Source organism: Podarcis bocagei (assembly GCF_964188305.1).
Source record: "Podarcis bocagei genome assembly, chromosome: Z".
Classification (NCBI taxonomy): domain Eukaryota; kingdom Metazoa; phylum Chordata; class Lepidosauria; order Squamata; family Lacertidae; genus Podarcis; species Podarcis bocagei.
In genome coordinates, this window is record NC_138140.1 from 12,918,273 (window position 1) to 12,936,841 (window position 18,569).

At 41.5% G+C, this 18,569-nt stretch overlaps 1 protein-coding gene across 1 annotated transcript; it reads left to right on the forward strand.

Moving 5' to 3' along the window:
• Nucleotides 1-1,878: 1,878 nt before the first annotated feature.
• PPP6C (protein phosphatase 6 catalytic subunit) lies at nucleotides 1,879-15,285 on the forward strand. Its single transcript, XM_081180318.1, has 7 exons — nucleotides 1,879-2,321; nucleotides 6,060-6,155; nucleotides 7,797-7,862; nucleotides 10,770-10,911; nucleotides 12,559-12,638; nucleotides 12,784-12,993; nucleotides 14,315-15,285. The coding sequence occupies exons 1-7, from the start codon at nucleotides 2,247-2,249 to the stop codon at nucleotides 14,561-14,563; spliced, it is 918 nt and encodes a 305-aa protein (XP_081036444.1). The 5' UTR covers nucleotides 1,879-2,246; the 3' UTR covers nucleotides 14,564-15,285.
• Nucleotides 15,286-18,569: the final 3,284 nt, after the last annotated feature.

Consider the following 18,569-nt stretch of genomic DNA (forward strand, 5'->3'; position numbering starts at 1 on the left):
GCAAGACTAAAGATGCTGCGCAAGGCTAAAGAGGAAGCCAGGGCAGTGAGTGGGATGGATCGCACTCACTGCCTTGTCTTCTTTAGCCGCGCTGGAGAGGTTTAGCTCCTGGCTGGAGAGGTTGCGCGGCTATGGATCCTGTGCGCTGTCTTCGCTTCTTTGCTCTTTGGGGCTGGTGGGGGAACCCGGGCTTCCCCCGCAGCCCCGAGAAGCTCTGGGAGAAGCAGACAGGCTGCACGCAGCCTGTCCGTTGCTCTTTGGGGCTGGGGGGGAGGGATAATATTTTTTTCCTTGATTTTCCCCTGTAAAAACTAGGTGCGTCCTGTGGTCCGGTGCGTCCAATAGAGCGAAAAATACGGTAAAAGCCCATCAACTTCAGGGGTCTCAGCCTGCTCAAATATTTTAGGCCGATACAACCGGCCCTTTGAGGGTGACCAAACTGCTGGTGCGGCCCCCGATGAATTTGAGTTTGACACCCCTGACCTATAAGTTAGTTTAGCCCATCCTCAGATATGATTAATCTGTGGCATAGCCAGTTCTGGAACACTGCACTTACAAAAAGAAATAACAAAAAAGATTTGAAGAATAGGAACACCAGTTGCCAAGAACAGTTTTATTTCATATCTTATTCTTTGGCGATCACTTGTAGCTGAGTAAGATAGTTTTCCATGAACATGATTTTAACAGTGAGTCCGTAAGTGACTATGGAGGCCAATTCTGGATCCACACATTCTTCCACAGTGGGGACATAGGTTTCCGGGCGGGAGTTGATCACAGTGAGGGTTTGCCAAGCATTCCTTCCTCTTAGCACGTTTCTCCCTTTCATCCTGAGTCTGAGTCTCTTCAAAGCCCATGACACCTTTGGTAAAGGCTGTTCTCCAATTGCAGCACTTGCAGGCTAGTGTTTCCCAGTTGTTGGTGTCTATACTACATTTTTAAAGATTTGCCTTGAGAGAGTCTTTAAAACTTTTTTGTTGACCACCAGCATTCCTCTTTCCATTTTAAAGTTCAGAATAGAGTAGTTGCTTTGGAAGACGATAATCAGGCATCAGAACAACATGAGCTGTCCAACGAAGTTGATGCTGAAGAATCATTGCTTCGGCACTGGTGCTCTTTGCTTCTTCCACTACACTGGCATTAGTTCACCTGCCTTCCCAAGTGATGTGTAGTTCCTCCCCGGACACAGGGTTGATGGAATCTTTCAAGGAGTTGGAGGTGGCGTTTCTAAGTGGTCCATGTTTCACAAGCATACAGTAAGGTTGGTAGTACTGTAGCTTTGTAAACAAGCATTTTGGTTTCCCTGCAAATTTCCCAGTCCTCAAACACTGCACTTCAATCAGTAGAAAGCTGGACTCGCAGAGCTCAAGCGATGCTGGATTTCGGCATCTATGTTGGCTCTTATAAGGGATAACTGCCCATATACACCCCAGAGAAAACATGACTGGAACCTGCTCACAACACACATGTAACCCTGTGGAGGTTATTACCTGGTGTAAACTGCATTTTATGTACAATATTCATATATGCACACAAACACATACATACTGCAGATCTCATTTAACTAATGAGGCACATTTTTATATAATTGGACTGATGAAATGTGAATCAACTTTTAGATGAATTTGCATGTGTCTCCTGTATTGTGTTCTTGTATTCTGGTTTTTTATAAATATAACAAAGAATTGCTGGGCGGGGGAGGTAAACAAAGGCAAAAGAGCATCGTCTGGCACCCACTTTACATCCCGACCTCCCTGTGGCGTTGAGCTATTGGTTTTGCGCCAGACTACGAATCCCAGAATGCAATGGGGTTGGGATTCACCTCAGAGCGCTGTAGGAGGCAGAAGCCGGTAGTCGTCTTCAATCTTATCGGAAATCAGTCTCCCGACGTCGAGTTTCGAACCTCCAGCGGAAGTGGGTCCCCTCGTTTCCGGCCTGGCTTCCCTCCCGCCGTGGGAGGGGAGGGAGCGAGAGGAAGAGAGAAGGAGGCGTTCTTGCGTCCTCCTTACTTTTTGCTTTCGCTTATTTATTTATTTATTTTAAGGGACATTCGCCCTTTTTCATCCGGAAATTCGAGGGAGTGGGTTTCCCGCTTCACCATCAGGAATTGCCGTGTCCTCGCTTCCAGTCCTTTCTCTCTTCTTACCTCGCACCCTCCTCCTCCTCCTCCTCTTCTCCTCTCTCTTTCTCTCTTTCCCCCCTCTTTTCCTACCTCCCACCTTCTCCCCCGAGAAAGCTGCCCTCCCAAAATGGCGCCTTTGGACTTGGACAAGTATGTGGAGATTGCGCGGCTTTGCAAGTACCTGCCCGAGAACGACCTCAAGGTAAGAGGAGGAGGGGAGGTTGGGTCTTAGGAGGGGCAGGGGGCGAGTGGGGACCCCTTCCCCCCTCTCTTTCCACGTAGGGCTCTCCTTGAGTTTCCGCTTTCACGGAAGCCGCCCCAGCGCGTAGCGGCAACACGGGCACCCGCTGAAACGCTTTAATCAGTGGTCCCCCAATTAGCTAATTACTGGGCACCCCTATTTTTTAAAAGCCAAGCCATGGACCCCCTACTTTTGAATCCCTAATAAGCAAATCATTTTAGGGATACTTAAAAATAACCGTAAAATTTGTAATATTACAACAAAAAATGGCAAAGACTTAATTGTGGGGGGGGGGAGACAAATTTAATTTTATTCATGTATAGTACAAGTAAACAAATTATGACATGTCTAGCAGCTATTAAACCTTAATTTTATTTATTTGTTTGCTTGCTTGCTTCCTTGCCGCTCATCTGGCTTGGTTGCCCCAGCCACTTGGGGCAGCTCCCAATAAAACACTAAACCTAAATGTGATGGAAGAAATCATGTCTTTTTTTGCCCCCCCTCCCAATTTCCTTCCACGTTCAGTTCAATATTGCCCACTTTTATTCTCAAATCTGGTTCAAAATCAAGCCAACTTCTAGATATTTCAAAGCTTTTTCAACTAACTTCTTACTGGTCCAGTCTACATTCTTTGAAAAATGATTGTAATGAATCATCACTAATCACGTCAACAAGTGCATCTTGCTCTTCTGCTGATACAGCTTAGGACTTGCCGATCAGAAGGTCGGTGGTTCAAATCCCCGCTACGGAGTGAGCTCCCGTTGCTCGGTCCCTGCTCCTGCCAACCTAGCAGTTCAAAAGTACGTCAAAGTGCAAGTAGATATATAGGTACAGCTCCGGCAGGAAGGTAAATGGCGTTTCTGTGTGCTGCTCTGGTTCGCGAGAAGCAGCTTAGTCATGCTGGCCACATGACTTGGAAGCTGTATGCCAGATGAGCGCCGCAACCCCAGAGTCGGCCACAACTGGACCTAATGGTCAGGGGTCCCTTTACCTATACTTGTAATGCCTAATAAAGATTTGGCGAAGAAGAAGTAGGTGTACATCACATTCAAAAGGATTCTATAGCCATGAGTTTTCAGGATTTGATACAGAGAAGTAATCTCTGAAGCTAGTCACTAAATCATGCAGGTGCTCAGTGGTGTAATATTTACTTCTGGTATCAATTTTTCGTCAGTAGCCTCCAGAAATGTCTCCAGTGTTGGAATATTAGTGAGGTTACCCATCTTCTCAGCTTGCCCATAACCATAATTTTTAAATCATTGTCTCAATCTTATCTTCAACGTAAAAAATATTCACATCACTACCTTGGAAGCTTGTGTTGAGAGTGTTTACGTGAAACCGTCTGCTAAGTAGTCTACCATACACAACTGCGCAAAGTTGTTAAACTGATCACATGGAAATTTTGAGTCCGTCAGAAAAAGTCATACTGCATCATGTAATTCAGAGAATCGCTGTAAGTCTGGACCCTTCAAATGAGAGTCTTGTTTTATATAATCAGACATATCATATATGCTTCATTTCACAGTGTTGTTCAAAAGAGGTACAGTGGTACCTCGGTTTAAGAACAGTCCTGTTTACGAACAATGCGGTTTACAAAACTCCGCAAAACCGGAAGTGGTGTCCCGGTTTGCAAACTTTACCTCGGTCTAGGAATGAAATCTGAATGGTGGAAGGGCACCGGCGGCGGGAGGCCTCATTAGGGAAAGCGCGCCTCTGTTTAAGAACGGTTTTGGTTTAAGAACGGACTTCCTGAACGGATTAAGTTTGTAAACTGAGATACCACTGTACTGTGTTGATTTCCTTAGCTGCAGACTCACCAAGTACTCATTTGCATATAGCTGGCCCTATAGTATGAGCCTTTCCTGCTTTGGCAATGATTCTTGTCATATCATAAGAAGCTAAGGTTGATTCTCCTGAGTGGTCACACCAGAGTTTTTCCTATGGCTTTTTGCCCCTTCTTCAACTGCAAGTTTGATCTTGAAAAAAATCTATTGGTTTGTTTTTTGTAGTGGTTATGTTTTGTCTCCAAATGGCATTGAAGCGTAGCAGGCGTCATAGTTTCATTAGCCAGAAGATCGTCATCATTGTACTTACGGATTTTTGTTTTTTTCTGTGATTGAGATATGAGATATAACACTAGTAGACGCCCTGACACTAAGCATACTAGGAAGTATTCACAGAATTAACAGTACTAATGGGTGGCCCCACCTGATACTCTTTTGTTTCCTGCTCTGTAGTACTCCTTGGTCTTTACAAAGATCCCATCTTTTATCATGAATTTGTTTTTTACTGGTTGTTTTTCTGTAAAGGTTTATTCAGATGTATGTGACTTTAGAAAGACGCAAAGCTTAGTGGAGAGCAGTAAGGGGCTCTTGCTCCTTTCATCAATTGATAAAAGAATTTTGCAGCAGTTGAAGCCTTTATTTTCTCTGTGTAGAAAGTGTCACCAGTCAACATTACCTCTTCAAAAAAATTTCCTCTGTTGGGATTAGCTGAGAAGCTGCAAACTGTCCCCCTCCTCATCTTCAGAGTATCAAGGCAGTGACTGATAGGGATGTGTGGGTTCCTTTTTCTTTGAGTGGGAGTTTGGTGGCAGGTTGCCTGGCAGCCAACTCCAGGAAATGGGCTTGCAGTTAATATTGTGTTGTATGTTTGCTGCTTGGGATTAGGTTTTGTGTATGTGTGTGTTTTAAGTCTTTGCATGATCCCTCTGTGTTGGGTACTTTGAGTAGGGTGTATTTTTTCTTTCTTTCGTGATACCTTCTCTTATCCACTTTACGGTAGCAAAAAAGCTATGCTAACATACAGTCATACCTCATGTTACGTTTGTTTCAGGTTGAACATTTTCAGGTTGCGTCCCGTGGCAACCTGAAAGTACCGGAAAGGGTTACTTCCGGGTTTTGCCACGTGTGCAGACACGCAAAATGACGTCATGCTCAGAAGCGGCGAATCATGACCCGCGCACATTGTGAACCCTCATTGTGAAGCCATTGTTTTCGAGAGGTCAATTTATGTTTGATCTGCTGTTATCTTCCTTCTGCCACCTATTGAAATTTGACAGTTCTGAGAAAAGTAGATAAAATCTGGGATAACTGGCTCTTTCACAGATCAGAAGCCTTTAATTAACAGGAAATAAAATCACAGTTGGATTAACTGCTGAGATGTGTGACCTAATTTCCTAGAGGAAGTAAGAGTTTCCACCAGGTAAACTGGAAGGACAGTTTTGTAGAGGATTTTTATTTACAAACTACAGTTGTCTAGATGGTTGGACAGTGTTCTCCAAGCTACTAACATGAGTTTGACCAAACTGCGGGAGGCAGTGGAAGACAGGAGTGCCTGGTGTGCGCTGGTCCATGGGGTCATGAAGTGTCGGACATGACTAAATGACGACAACAACACCACAGTTGTCTATAGACAGCTACTTAAAGTTCCTGTGGGTTAGTAACTTCAATGTACATAAAAAAAATTCCTTCCAGTAGCACCTTAAAGACCAACTAAGTTAGTTCTTGGTATGAGCTTTCGTGTGCATGCACACTTCAGATACACTGAAGATACAATGTACATGTTTACAAAGCTGACCCTTTCACAAGTTTCTAGTTTGACATGTTCATAACCTTGTTAGCTGGCTATGTGCCATTGTGATGACCGTAATGCAGAGAAATCCTGTATTAATGACCAAAATGCACTCTCTCTTTGTAGCGCTTGTGTGACTACGTCTGTGACCTTCTTCTAGAAGAATCTAATGTGCAGCCAGTGTCTACACCAGTTACAGTCTGCGGTGACATACATGGACAGGTGGAGTTTTATATGGATTGTTCATTTGATGCTATACCCTCCAATAATAAAGGATTGACACTTGCATACAATCTTTTGCATTGTAAAAAAATGTGCAAGTATTCACTAGGGGGACATGGAAACAGCAATGCAACATAATATCCCTCCCTTTTTTATACCTTGAAAGAAAATGTTTTTGTTGTCATTTGTTCATAATGATAATACTATACATTCCACAAAATTCAGAAGTGACGGTTGGTTGAGTGTACTCAAGAGCAAAGTGTGTTAATTTTCTGGAAGAATGGGGACTCAGCTGCATAGCTGCAAATGAAATATTTTAAGTGTGTTGCAAAGACATTAGATGGCAATGGGTGAGCTATGGCAAATTCAATATATTTTTCAAAACTTTTTTTTAAAATGCATTTTCACAGCGTTTTTTTATACGTGTGTAGATTCCACCTGAGTCGACTCCTTGAATCATTTTCTGAATAACCAGGCTACATAGTTTCATTGGTTTTGGTTCTTGGCCTTTAGACTGCAGTTAATTGAACTGCTTAACATTAACAGGAGTATTATCCCTGAAGCCTCTAATACAGAAGTAATTCTGTTCAAAGGTTATAGATATTGTGCCCAGAGGAAGCTTGCAGGATTAAATCAAAGGCTTCCTTTAGATCTGCACTCTTGCAGTAAAACCAATGGTGCTGCTTATGATTTGCATTGCAAGATTTAAAAAATAGAGAAACTTGCAGTGATGCCATGTTACAAAGTTATGGCAGCATTTCGTTGTGGGTGGTGCATTTGCAGTGCTTTAGAAGTGATAGTCTAGGTGTACTTTGCAAGAACTAAATGTTGGTCAAGAGGTTGGGCATGGTAGGGAGAGCATCACTTAGTGATGCGTGGAATACTTATTTCCTCCCAATGCACCATTGAAACCATAAAACAAATATTTACATTAGTTTTTGAAAGGACTACCAAGGCCCATAATTGAACACAGAATATTTATGAGGAATAGTTCAGATGTTGTCTGCCTTGCACTGATTCAGCATCAAACAGTTTAGGTAAACCCCAGGATCTAGCTAGTAGTAGCATTTTAGCTGTTTGAATGTGGGATTCTAACACTTGAACATCCCCTAACACACCTATGTCTGTCCAGCCTGTGCCTTTTCTTCAGATGCCTTTAAGAGCCACCTGTTTTTTAAAAAACCGAAAGTTCATAACTTTTGGGGCGTTTTAAGTCATTTGGGTTTAACACAGAATGTTTTTTTTTAAAAAAAAATATTTTCAGAGTTTCAAAAAAACAATTTTTTTTACACACACACTTGTTTACATTAAACCGTAGTCCATATCAGTACCTTTATGGAGTTCCCTGAACCCCCTGATTTCCCCCCACCCCTCCCTTGGCTTCCAAAATTTATCTTCCTTTTTAAACTGCATCTAATTACATTTATCCAAATTATTATACTGTACTTCATTTTTATCCTTTGTCATTTTAAATTACAGGTGCTATATCAATCCTGCTAGAGTTTTTACAATTTTTCCAGTGTTCTTTAATATACTGTATTCTATAAAGTTATGCCATTCTTTGTTGAATTTGTTATCCTCTTGGTTTATCACAGAATGTTAATGATACAAGCCTTCCCTCCTTTTGTTTTTGTGTTCCAGTTTTATGATTTATGTGAATTGTTCAGAACTGGAGGTCAGGTTCCTGACACAAACTATATATTTATGGTATGTACAAATTAAATTATAAAAATAACTAGCAGGTTTTTTAATGTAGTACATCCATGACTTGGTAAAGCAGGGGGCTCTGTGTATGTTTTAATTTGGGTCCTGTTTCCTTGCTTGCTGTGTCTTGTCTCTGCTTTTCTCTCTCTTTACCATCTCAGAAAATAAAAATCTTTTTAATGAAGGCTTGGATTGAAGTGCTTGATTGCTCACGTTCCTGAAATTTCAAACCTTTGCTCAGCGCTGTACAAAACTGGTAGAAATAGAAAATGGTTCAAATTCTTTTCAGGGCAATGAGGAAGAGATTTGTTTGTTTGTGAGGGGGTATCTTATTATTATTGATGCAACTTTCATTATTGTGGGAATTCCTACTTTGCATGAATCAGTTACTTGAGATAGGTGAGGTTCTGAATCTGAACAGAACATTTGAAATGTATTTTATATGAGTAGAAGGGCAGAGGTTGTGGTTTTCTGCAAGTACAGTTTTTAACAGTCACAATCCTAGAACTTGTGAGGGGCCATAGCTCAGTGTTAGAGCACATGCTTAATACATCAAAGGTCCTGCATCAGAATTAAAATTTGCTCATGCCACACAGATCTTTTTTATTGATAAGAAATATATTGGAAAACAAAAAGAAATAACTCCTAGCAGTGCTGGGTTTATAACATAGAACACAACTACTTTATAATATCACAGGATATCCAGAAAGTATAAAACAACACAGCTACATAAGAACATGAATCATTCCCAAAATATAATTATAAACGAGCTTCGTAGTACCTTAAGTATGTATGCAAACTCCTCGGTATGAGCTTTCTTTTGCTGGGTAATCTTATTTATATTAGGCCTAATTTGAGGCACACTCATTTTATCAGCAGTGTGGTCTAGTGGTTAAGAGTGTTAGACTTGTAATCAGGTGTCCGTCTCCGCTCCTCCACATGCGGTTTCTGGGTGACCTTGGGCTAGTCTCACTTCTTTGGAGTCTCTCAGTCTCACAGAGTGTTTGTTGTGGAGGAGGAAGGGAAAGGAGAATGTTAGCCTCTTTGAGACTCCACTTCGGGTAGTAATAACGCGAGATACCAAATCCAAACTCTTCTTCTTCTTCTTAACAGCACAGAGAATCCTTTCTCTTTTATGATCTTTCGTATTTGTCAGAGTTGAAAGTCCCTGTTCCCAACAATATGTCAAGGAGAACTGTAAAAGAATAGTCAAGACTATTCTCCAGCACAATTATGGATCTCAAGTTAGGATTGTCCTCAGTATCACTTGATGCTCTTGCTTTGAAAAGATATCTTTCCATATCCTGCAACTAAAATAAAATATTTTCCTACTATACTATGCTGCACAACACTGAAATGTTTAGGTGTTTCTTTGATTGTCCTTTAGTCTACCTAAAGGTAGACTACACCCTTTGAGAACTACTGTCCTAGATTCAATCATTGTCTTCCCCTGTTATCATTCATTATTTAAATTCATTGCCCACCCTTCACCAGCAGGTCCCAGGACAGCAAGTTAAAATTCAGAATTAAAAACAGTTAAAGCAGATTGGGGTCACAGAAATAGAACAAGTCCCAAAAATGCACATTTCAGATGTCAAACACCAAGGTAAAGAAGTGTTCAGCACTCACTGAAAACTGTATGGTGAAGAAGCCAAATGCATTTCTCTGCAGAATAGGCCTGGGTGATTTTGTGATAGATAGTTGAAAACCAGTTTGATGACAACTGGTTCAAAATATTTGCCCTGATGACAAACCTTATGAAGCCAAGCCAGAATGCTTTTGTCTGTTGTTCTGACGGATTAGCTCTCCCCTGCCTCCTGCAGGGGGCAGCAAACCACAGAGCAGCCGTAGACTGGGAACTTCCTCTGGCGCCACCACCATAAATTTTGCTTCTAGGCAGGCTGGTAGGTGCTGGGATCGGCATTCTGCCATGGGGTTATTCCGAGTTTAGAAAATAAATAAATAAACCTTGCACCACTTAAGCCTCTTCTTTCCCAAGTTTCCTGCTACAGTGGTACCTCGGGTTACATACACTTCAGGTTACAGACTCCGCTAACCCAGAAATAGTGCTTCAGGTTAAGGACTTTGCTTCAGGATGAGAACAGAAATCGTGCTCTGGCGGTGTGGCAGCATTAGCTAAAGTGGTGCTTCAGGTTAAGAACAGTTTCAGGTTAAGTACGGACCTCCGGAACGAATTAAGTACTTAACCTGAGGTACTACTGTATTTTTCTTTTTCCACACGCCACCCATGTGTGTCTGCTTTCCCTTTCTCTCTTTCTCTGTGTGCTTGCATGTGTCTCCCCCCCCCTTGTTCTGCCTGCCTGCGTGTGCCTTCAAGGAAGCCCCTACGCCCCACATGAGCTGAAGTGGTATGGCTCATCTGTAGGGCTGGGCAAGGTATCTCAGCTGCTTCTTCCTTGCCTAAGGTGGGAAGAAGCAGCCAAGATACATTTCAGATATTATTATATATTATTATATCACAGTATTTAGCTGCTGGTGCATCACAATGCTGAAAACCAGATATTGCCCAGCCCTATTGGGGAGGAAATTCCACAATTTGGGGGCTGCCCCAGTTAAAAAAAAGTACCTGGTCTACTGACTCCTCTGAAGGGGATTGCTTGTTTTTATAATAGTATGTAAGCTGTTTTACTATCCCTCCTTTTCTTTTTTCTTTAATTGTATAATTATGTGTTGTGCCCTGGGACCTTAAAGGCAAAGTGCAGATAAACAGTCTTATAAATAAATAAGCAAGCAAGCAGGCATACATATACTTCTGGAAGCAGAGGCTAGCAGCCCAGTCCTATGCATATTTAGTCTGATACAAGTGCCTCAAGAGTTCAAGCACTTGTAACATTGCAGCCTGAGTGTCTCATGTCATGCAGTATAGTAAAACGTTGTTTAACTTTTCAGGGTGACTTTGTAGACCGAGGCTATTATAGCCTTGAGACGTTTACCTATCTTCTTGCCCTAAAAGCAAAATGGCCTGATCGCATCACACTTTTACGTGGGAATCATGAGAGCAGACAGATAACTCAAGTGTATGGATTTTATGGTAAGTTCTCTTCCTACCCTACCTTCAGTTTCATAGTTATAATCAACATAAGCGCGTGATGAGTTGGCTTGTCCTCTTAGAAGCTGTAGAACAAGGGTGCTGAGCCTCTGGCTCAGGGGCTAGATGTGGCCTCCAAGCCTCTTAGGTTTGGACCTTAAGACTCACCCCGGGCCATCCAGCTCACCTTCCCTTCTTCACATCCTTATTGAGCCTTCTTGCCTGTCCTTTAACACTAACAATAACTCTTGCTTGTCTGGATGGAGGATAGAGAGGGGTGTTAATGTGTGCAGAAACTAGCCTCCTGTACAAAAGTAAACAAACGAACAACTCTAATTGCTCCACCTTCTTTTGCCTCTGATTCCACCCATCACTGGCTGTGGCTCCTGCAACTTTGCCAGACGTGAATGTGATCCTTGGGCTGAAAAAGTCCCTAGCCCTTCCTGTAGAGTTTGGAACATTTTTAGAAGGATTGTGAACAAGGGGTTTGTTGTTAAAAGAAGCATAAGCTTCTGCTTTATAATGTAGGAAGCTGTCCTTAGAATCTTAGAGTGATGCGTAGTGCTAAGATCTAGAAATAGAGATTCTGTGTTAATTTTCCTCACAATATATTTTGAAGTGCACCAAAGAATCCTGGGAACTGTTGTTTGTTGAGGCTGCTGGGAATTGCTTTTCTGAGGAGTAAACTATAGTTCCCAGGATTCTGGCGGGGACACGACGGAATGAACAGTGCTTTAAAAATATGTTGTAATATGGACAACTGATTGGACCTGTATCTGCAACTGTGTGTGAAGGAAGAATATGGCTTAATTAGATTTGTCTAATGGAGTATTGGACTCGAAATGGAGCAGGTTGTTTGTGGGCACGCTGAGTGATGCTGGGCATGCAATTATATTTAATTTACCATATTTTTTGCACCATAACACTCACTTTTTTCCTCCTAGAAAGTAAGGGGAAATATCTGTGCGTGTTATGGAGCGAATGCCTGCGGGTGGCAGAGGGGATCTGCTGCAGTCGTGAGCAGAGGATCCATGGTTCCCCTTCCTTCCCTCCTCCGTGGTTACAAAGCATGGATCCACATGGATCCTCAGGATTTTTGCATTGAGCTACTCCAAACTCACTGTCAGATCACATGTCTGTGGCCACAGCATGAACCACAAAAATCATATATCCACTATTTCGTTTAGAATATTTTTTTTCTTGTTTTCCTCCTCTAAAAACTACGTGCGTGTTATGGTCTGGTGCATGTTATAGAGCGAAAAATACGGTACTTTTTGAAAAAGACATATCTGTCAAAGTCTCACAATTGATGTAAAAATCATGTTCATCTGCTCATTGAGCATTTCTTTCTTCATGATAGATTTAAATGATTACACATTTTTTCAAGTTATTCAAGAAATGTGAACCAGTTAGGATAAAACTTTTTAAGTAGTTAAATCTGTTTTATAAGGTTGTTGTGATTATAATGAATTTTGGATGCAACCCAAATTAAATGAGTGATTAGGTGAACAGATAATGCTGAGTTTTCAGTCAACATGGGAGCTCCTATCTCCGCTGTTGTTCCTACAACCCGTCTAGTTTAGTCTGAGAAATTATGATCACTAAAACATTATTCTCTTCACCTCTTTGCCCTGCTTCTTTCTCCAATAGATGAATGCCAAACCAAATATGGTAATGCTAATGCCTGGAGATACTGCACCAAAGTTTTTGACATGCTCACAGTAGCAGCGGTAAGGGTTTCTTTTAAGTGAATAACAAGTGACTTTCTGTCTCTGTTTCTCTAATTATACATTTACGAAAGGTTGTTTTTTTTTTTTTAATTTCAGGATTGTGGTCCTAATAACATCTTCGCCTTCTGTCTTTTTTCCCTTCAAGTTAATAGATGAGCAAATCCTCTGTGTACATGGGGGCCTGTCTCCAGACATAAAAACACTGGACCAGATTCGGACTATCGAGCGCAACCAAGAGATCCCACACAAAGGAGCTTTTTGTGACCTTGTTTGGTCTGACCCAGAAGATGTGGATACCTGGGCCATAAGTCCCCGAGGTGCAGGCTGGCTGTTTGGGGCAAAAGTCACAAATGAGGTAAGAAAACCCAGTTTCCCAACCATGTCTCTGGCAGTGACTCTGGCCTGCAATCAGAAAGTATTGCCTGAGAAAGAGAAATGATGGGGAGTTTAAGACGGTGTTTGCCTCAGAAAACAGGTTTGCGTTTTGGGAACAATTACGTTTTATGATTCTGTTTTTGCTTCACACAACTGTTGCATTTGATATCCTGTTACTTGAACAAGGCAAGTTAAGACTGGGTGTGCCCAGTCCATCTTATTCATGTTGCTGGGGGTACAAGTGCTAATAGTACTATTATTTTTATTATATCCCACCTGTTCTCCAAAGAGGTCAAGGTTACTAACATATGTGGTTCTCCCCCTCCTGATTTAATCCCCACCACAGCCCTATAAAGCGATGCGGGTGGCGCTGTGAGTTAAACCACAGAGCCTAGGACTTGCCGATCAGAAGGTCAGCAGTTCAAATCCCTGTGACGGGGTGAGCTCCCGTTGCTCAGTCCCTGCTCCTGCCAACCTAGCAGTTCGAAAGCACGTCAAAGTGCAAGTAGATAAATAGGTACCACTCCGGTGGGCAGGTAAACGGCGTTTCTGTGCGCTGCTCCGATTCACCAGAAGTGGCTTAGTCATGCTGGCCCCATGACCCGGAAGCTGTACGCCGGCTCCTTCGGCCAATAAAGTGAGATGAGTGCCTCATCCCCAGAGTCAGCCATGACTGGACCTAATGGTCAGGGGTCCCTTTACCCTTTACCTTTACAGCCCTATGAGGTAGGTTAAGGTGAGAGGCTGAGACCCACCCAAAGGCACCCAGTGAGCTTCATGGCTGAGTGGATATTCAAACTCCCATCTTCTAGGTTCTTTTCCAACACACTACTATATAGTATAAATCTTGTGCTTGGGGATATTTTATTGGAAAATACGACACTGGTGTAGGATGTCTGGATACAGTAATCAAAATGGTTGCACTTCATGTTACTTCATATTGAAAGTGCCTTAGTGCTGTGTCACTGCTGCCTAGTTTGGTTAACATATTCTTAAAGATTGCATTCGGCTTTCAGGATCACATTTTAAAAGCATCAACTCTTAAGGAGAAACTGAGAGTTTAAGGGGAGAGAACAAGAGAGTATTTGAAAGGAGACTTTAGTATGAGAGAAAGAACATCACTGCCTCCTGCTCTGTGTCTTTGTGCTGGGCTTCTGAAGTGTTGCCATGTCTCCTTGTCAGTGGAATAGAATGCGTGTGCGACCGTGCATGTGTGTGTGTGTGCGCGCGCACTACCTCCAACATTTTTACTGTAAATATTTTCCTTAACTTCCTTCCTTATTTTTTTGTTTACACCTTAGTTTGTCCATATCAACAACTTAAAGCTCATCTGCCGAGCCCACCAGCTGGTGCACGAAGGTTATAAATTTATGTTTGATGAGAAGTTGGTGACAGTGTGGTCTGCTCCGAACTACTGCTATCGCTGTGGAAATATTGCCTCAATCATGGTATTTAAAGATGTAAATACAAGGGAACCAAAGCTCTTCCGTGCAGTTCCAGACTCAGAACGTGTGATCCCCCCAAGAACAACCACACCGTATTTCCTCTGAGATGTGGCTTTGCCCTTTTCTTTTGTGACATACCCTTTTAGCACTTTGCTGCTGAAATGCTGCCTCTTGCCTTTTATATACTTAAATTATCTAAATGTGTTGTATATTGTCAATAGGGGTGCATATTTAAATCTCTCTCCCTCCTCTTATCCCTACCTTACCTTTCTTGCCAGCTTTTGAAACGTCTCTGAGCACCCGCCTACCTACCTACCTGTTTTGTAGTACTTGTGATTTTATTTTTAGTTCACTTCTTTTTTTCCAAAAAACATAGGAACATAAATTTTCCCTTTAATGAAATAAATCTGAACAGCAAAACATCAGAACTAGCCTGATCTTTCATTCAGGGGGTTGACTATGGGGAGGCTATTGTTTTTAATAAGCTCTTTAAAAATTTCAGCAGCAAAGTTGTATTTGGTGTGCATGATGGGACTGTCCGAGCCCTGCTATTGAGTACATTTCCAAGATGTAAAAAGAATGTCCTGGTTTATATTTTGCTTTGTCAGCATAAATAAATGGTGTTAATGGCTGCCCCTGATCTCCCTGCACCCGTTGCTTTATTTTTTTAGGATTTAAACTAAAATGCAAAACCTCGTACAGGTAAATGAATTTGTACAACGAAATAATTGTTCTGATTTTTCTCAGATACTTTGTCTTTTTAATAAAGTCATAACTCAGTCTCTAGGTTAAGCATTCAAAATAAAGCCCTACATTGTTGATGTGAATTCATGTCTTTTCATTCTCCCCACCCTCTTTTCACAAAGAAATTTCATATGTGTGGTTATGGTTTGATTGATAGAATGTTTGGATTCTGCTAATACAGGACTTCCTTTTCCTTAGCTAAATTTCCACATAGCAGCCCCTGATTTTCAGGTGTGTCAGAGCTATCAGTTGTACAAGGAAGTAAACAACTTTTAATAAGAAAAAGTGATACCTAGGCATTTGTGTCCCTAGATGTTTTAAATTATATGGCCCACAGAAGGATCTGACTTGGTTGCTTAATATGTACAGTAGTAATATTATGCAACCAAGTCAGACCCTTCTGTGGGCCATATAATTTAAAACATGTAGGGGTTATAAAACTGTAAGTTGTGATATAGTTGAATGAGTTGAACTGCTGAAAGGCAATGAGACTTGCACCATGCATGCTTAATACAAGCATTAGATGCATTAATCTCAGTTCACCTGTCCCATCTAAATGCAGGGCCCTCTTGTCACCTGATGTAAATTACAGCTTTGGAGTGTGGTTAGTACTGTTATCTAGTACATAAACTGTTCCCTTGACACTGCCTTTTAATCAGGTATTTCTGATACACTGAAATGTTTGCTTCCAGGCACCAGAATACAACTGGGTTGCTTTCATTTGGAGAGCTTGTCTAAAACATTTGGTAGAAATACTTGTATGCCGGAGTTTGCTTTTGTTTCAATCGTGTGCTTTTTGCTCTCACTGGAGAATGCCCACACTTTCGATTTCCAAGTTCCTCCTTGTTAATAGCCCTTTCTGGTATCACATCAGTAGATGTTCAAATTCAACCAAGATACAAATATTCAAGCACAAAGTATAAATATTCACTTTATATCGCTTTTACAAATCTTTTTCAAATGACGAAAGTTACCTTAGCTACACCAAATCCACTTATTCTACAAATGTGGTCAAGCTGTTTTTGCGGATGGACCAACTCCTCTCTCACAAGTCGGTTTTTATGGTTGCCTTGACCACTGCCTCCTATTTATGTGTGTGACCTTTTGCTTCTCTGCTGTACTTCGCAGCTTGCCTCTCATCAACACTGATGAGCTAATAGCTGTGGAAAATATCTATGACTTCCGCTTAAGTGAACAATTCGGTATATGAGACAGTGATGAGATATTGATCCTGGTAACAAGGATGCATTTCTATGTGCTTACAGGACCTATGCATAGCTTCTTTTTTAAAATAAATAAATAAATTAAATTTCTTTTTTCTCATTACAAATATACTTATAACATACAGTTTACATAACGTCCCTCCCTCCCTTTGGACTTCCCCCAACTTCTATTTCTGATTTATTATCCTCATTATTGTATTCTATTTTTTACAAATATCATATTTTTCCTTTTATTACATTATTTGTTCCCTATCCATAAAATTGTGAACGTTTATTTAAGTCCTACCATCAAGTCAATATTCTTTCTTTGTTTCTGCAAATATAAAGGGTTCCCACTCTTTTTCAAAATCCTTATTGTCCTTTTCCCGAAGTCTGTCTGTCAGCTTTGCCAACTCCACATAATATACATGGCTTCTTAATAGTAGAGCCCTGCTCTGCATTGTGGACTGCTGTTTTAATCTTATTCCCTGTGTCAATATATTTTAAAATTTATTTAAAAGCCTTTCTTTAGCTGCTAAATATTTACATATCTCTTTAAGTGGTATACAAAAATACAACAATAAAACAGTATCCTAAAAACAGATGTATCCAAAGTTAGCTCTCTTAATCAATGTGGGTTCCTTAATTTCAATGCATCTTAGAATCATAAAATTGTAGAATCAGAATAGAAGGGACCCTGACGGTCATCTAGTCCAACTCTCTGCAATGCAGGAATCTCCGCTGGATTATACTTGGCAGATCACCATCCAAACTCTTAGAAACCTTTAAGGAAGGAGAGTTCACCACTTCTCATGGGAGTCTGTTCCACTGTTCATTAGCTCTTACTCTCAGAAAGTTCTTCCTGATGTTCAGTTGAAATCTCCTTTCTTGCAACTTGAATCCATTGGTTCATGCCCTAGACACGAGCAGGATAAAACAAGCTTCCTCTATATGACAGTCCTTCAGCTCTTTGAAGGTGGCTATCATATCTCCTCTCAGTTTCCTCTTTACCAGTCAAAACATACCCAATTCTCTCATCTATTCCTCTTAAGGTTTGGTTCATCGTCCTTCGCACACGCTCAGATTGTTAATATCCTTTTTTAATTGTGGTTCCCAGAACTGGTCACAGTACTGCAGGTGTGGTCTGATTTCTGTTGATTGGGACCCTACTGTTGATGCAGCCTAGAATCGCATTAGCTTGATTTGCTGCTGCATCACACTGCTGACTCATGTTAAACTTGTGGTCTACTAAGACCCCTAGATCCTATTCACAGATACTGCTAGTAAGCCAGGTGTCCTCCATCTTATATTTGTGCTGTTGGTTCTTCCTGCCTAAGTTTAGAACCTTACATTTGTTCCTATTGAAACTGATTTGTTAATTTGGGCCCAGTTCTCCAGTCTGTTAAGGTTGTTTATACAGTCATACCTCGGGTTACGAACATGATCCGTGCGGGAGGCATGTTTGCAACCCACAGCACCGCATTTGCGAGTGATGTGCTTCTGCGCATGCATGTGATGTCATTTTGCGCTTCTGCGCAAGCGCCGAAACCTGGAAGTAACCCGTTCCGGTACTTTTGGGTTTGACGTGGTTAGCAACCTGAAAATGCGCAACCCGCAGCATTTGTAACCCGAGGTATGACAGTAACGATGTTGAAAAAGAATGGGCCCAGGACAGAACCCTGCAGTACCCCATTTAACATTTTTTTCCAGGATGATGAGGAAATGTCAGTGAGCATTCTTTGGTTTCCATCAATCAAACAGCTACAAATACACCTAACAGTTACCTTGTACAGTCCACATTTTACCAGCTTCACAAGAATATCATCGGGGACTTTGTCAAAACACTTACTGAAATCAAGATAAACTATGTTCACAACATCCCCATGAACCACCAAGCTTATAACTACAGTGGACCCTCCAGATACGAATTAAATTTGATTCAGGGGTCCGTCCACAACCCGAAAAGTCTGTAGGCAGAGGCACCACTTCTGCACGCAGCATGATTGCTTCTGCACACATGTGCAGCACGCAGAGCGCTTCTGCGCATGTGTGCAGAGTGAAACCCGGAAGTATACACTTCCAGTTTTGCCATGTTCATAACCCGAAAATTACGTATCCAGAGCGGTACGGAACTAGAGGGTCCACTGTATATATATAAAACAGAT

Bases quoted from the DNA above. Each gene is read 5' to 3' on its own strand.
- PPP6C (XM_081180318.1), top strand. From the start codon at position 2,247: ATGGCGCCTTTGGACTTGGACAAGTATGTGGAGATTGCGCGGCTTTGC. The intron at 7,863-10,769 runs GTATGTACAAAT...TTAACTTTTCAG, and splicing joins ACACAAACTATATATTTATG to GGTGACTTTGTAGACCGAGG. The intron at 12,639-12,783 runs GTAAGGGTTTCT...TTTCCCTTCAAG, and splicing joins ACATGCTCACAGTAGCAGCG to TTAATAGATGAGCAAATCCT.